Here is a 3,346-nt window from a genome sequence, read left to right as displayed (position 1 = left end):
TGTCTGTAGTCTAATGTCAAGCTTTAATGAGATCTCATACATAGTTTCATCAAGATCGGATAAAAAAATGTAGTCTCTATCAGGCCTACAAGCTAAATTAGGCCCAGAAAACTAATTCAAGGGCAATAAGAGTTCATCCGATTGTTACCAGTTTCAAACTTGACTGAGATTTTGTCCATATATACATGCATACCAAGTTCCATCGTGATCAGATAAACCATGTAGCCTCTATTGTGCCTAAAAGCCAAACTAGACGCATTGATTTAATTCAAGGGCAATAACTCCAAAATCATTCATCCAATTATTACCATTTTTAACTTGAGATCTCATCAATATATACATGCATACCAAGTTTCATCAAGATCAGATAAAAAAAAATGCACCCTGTATCAATATATTTTCAAGTTTCATCAAGATCGGATAAAAACTGTAGTCTATAGAGTGCTTACAAGCCAAATTAAGCTTCATCAAGATCGGATAAAATTTTTAGCCTTTAAAAGTCAAATTTAACGTGTTTTTACTAAGTCAAGGGCAATGACTCTGAAACTTTTCATCCGATTATTACCAATTTTGAACTTGACCAAGATCTCATCAATATATACATGCATACCAGGTTTCATCAAGATCAGATAAAAGCTGTAGCCTTTATCGAGCATACAACAAATGTGGACGGACGAACGGAAGGGCGGACGGACGGACAGGGGCGACGGCAATAAATTATACCTCCACGTATAAAAGATTAGTACAGATGAGATAAGTTTCGAGATATTAATCAAATAGTTTGCTTAATTTGACACTAAAAAAAGGGAAACCCATCTTTAAAAGCAACCGAGAAATTTTAACCTTGCTGTTTTAAAGAGTTTTTTTTTACTTCGTCAATTATGTCCGAACTACTTTTTCAATTATCATTTTACCAATGTGCCTAGTACGACTTACAAGAAAGTCACAAATTGAACTTTTAAAACATACAATTAAAACTTATTTTCACCAGTCGATCGAAATTTACATGTAGTCATCTATTTTAAATTTTTTGAAAAGGGAACGGGTCTAAGAGATTGGTATGTAATACCGTGTCCTGTAAAAGATTGTGTAAAAGTTTGAAATCTAGAAATGGAAAGCTAATATTCCTGATCTGCCCTTCGTTGCATACTACATTACTTCATTATACTTATTGTCTTCAATATTGTATTACGTTCTTCCTACTCGTCTTTTGGGTTAATCTCTTACTAAACAGAGCAATTAATACTTTAAATTTGTAAAATAACACACACGTACGTCAAAATTATTGATAGACATCTATAACAGATTTTAGATAGTTTTTCAGATACAATTTCGATGATTTATGTCTTATTGGTATCGGTTAAGCGTCCAAAGAGGTAACTCATCCGCCGCTTAAATCATCCCGATCCATGTCGCCTTCGTAGAGGAAGCTGTGAACGTAATGGGGACCCAATTGGCTTTCAGGAAAGTCTATTTTTAAAAGACAGATTTGCCATTTTTCAGAGTTGATATTGGTCTTGATTATAGTAAATAGTAAATAAATAGTTTTCAGAAGTAGTGGAAATGTGCGAAAAAAATCCTTCAAATTGTTTCGAAACCTAGGAATTTCCCTTTCTATTAGTACTATGTCTTTGCTATATAGGATAAGAAAAGAAGAGTCATCTTTTTATCAATAATTCTGAACACACGTGGGTTTGAAAGCTCACATTAAACACTATTACTGTTAAGATTAGCAAAAAATCCCCATTTCTGAGACAAAGTTACGATTGGTAAAACGTATGGCGAATCTGTCCTTTAATTTGTTACATTTGGATCTAAGGTTCAAATTTCATTGGGATTTTCACTGGAATTTTCAAGTTACTTTGTTCTGCTATATTTTTCACAGGGACATAACCCATTTGTTTATAGACATCCGAGCATGTGTTGTCAATAATCTTCACTAAGCTATGCTCCAATAGATGCCTCCATTTATAAGCAGTGGCAACGGAATTGTTTCTTGTTGTACAGATAACACAGTTGTCTGGAAGCCCAGCTGAAGTGATTTTCCAAATGTAGTCTTTGATATCTTGACTGATTTTTAAGCCAAGAAATTCATATAAATTCTCAGTGGCTTTGATTGGTTTTTCAGAAATATCTTCATATCGAAGAGTTTTGATCCTATTCGGAAATTTCTTTTTAAGGCGCTCAGACCATTTTATATCATTGGAAACTCTGTTACAAAACTCCTTCATACCATTTAAATTTAAGGCTTTTATCCCCTGAAATTGGCCCACACTCCTCTGAGAACGTAAGGTACCTCTCGGATCGCGAATTAAATGAACAATTTTTAAATGTGGATAATTTTCTAATAAAAATCTCTGTTTCTTTAAGATTTAGTCATATAATTTTCAATAGCACTAGTTTCGATCGGCTGCATGGTTTTTGAAACAATGGCAGACAATTAACGATTCCCATTTTCCCGGTGTTACGGTTGATACACTCCATGTAGCTTTTGGTACTTAAACTGTTACTATAATGGTACTGTCTTAATGTATCTACGTCAAGGTTTGATATGTTGCAATTGAAGATGTTTTCCATTGCTTCTATGGACAATTTGTTGTAATTTCCTGGATTAACTTTCCTTAAAATATATTGAATAAGAACATTGATATACACTTATACATCATTCCTTATTGTATTTTTAAACAAAATGATTCTTCAGTACAACATACGGTATTAAATTTGACAGTAAAGAACATTGATATACACTTATATCTTATTGCATTTTTATACAAAATGATTCTTCAGTACAACATACGGTATTAAATTTGACAGTAAAGAACATTGATATACACATATATCTTATCGCATTTTTAAACAAAATGATTCTTCAGTACAACATACGGTATTAAATTTGACAGTAAAGAACATTGATGTACACTTATACCTTATTGCATTTTTATACAAAATGATTCTTCAGTACAACATACGGTATTAAATTTGACAGTAAAGAACATTGATGTACACTTATACCTTATTGCATTTTTATACAAAATGATTCTTCAGTACAACATACGTTATTAGATTTCGCAGTAAAGAACATTGATGTACACTTATACCTTATTGTATTTTTATACAAAATGATTCTTCAGTACAACATACGGTATTAAATTTGACAGTAAAGAACATTGATGTACACTTATACCTTATTGTATTTTTATACATTAAGATTCTTCAATACAACATACGGTATTAGATTTCGCAGTAAAGAACATTGATGTACACTTATACCTTATTGCATTTTTATACAAAATGATTCTTCAGTACAACATACGGTATTAAATTTGACAGTAAAGAACATTGATGT

General features: G+C 32.0%; 1 protein-coding gene across 1 annotated transcript; it reads right to left on the bottom strand.

Annotated features, from left to right (window-relative positions):
- Positions 1-1,814: 1,814 nt before the first annotated feature.
- Positions 1,815-2,231, bottom strand: LOTGIDRAFT_147170 (hypothetical protein; the record flags this gene model as incomplete). The annotated part of the gene is made up of 1 exon (XM_009054319.1): positions 1,815-2,231. The coding sequence occupies one exon, from the start codon at positions 2,229-2,231 to the stop codon at positions 1,815-1,817; it is 417 nt and encodes a 138-aa protein (XP_009052567.1).
- Positions 2,232-3,346: the final 1,115 nt, after the last annotated feature.

This window comes from Lottia gigantea, assembly GCF_000327385.1.
Source record: "Lottia gigantea unplaced genomic scaffold LOTGIsca_2120, whole genome shotgun sequence".
Classification (NCBI taxonomy): Eukaryota; Metazoa; Mollusca; class Gastropoda; family Lottiidae; genus Lottia; species Lottia gigantea.
Note: the sequence above shows the minus strand (reverse complement) of the source record. Positions and strands in the feature narration are given on the sequence as shown.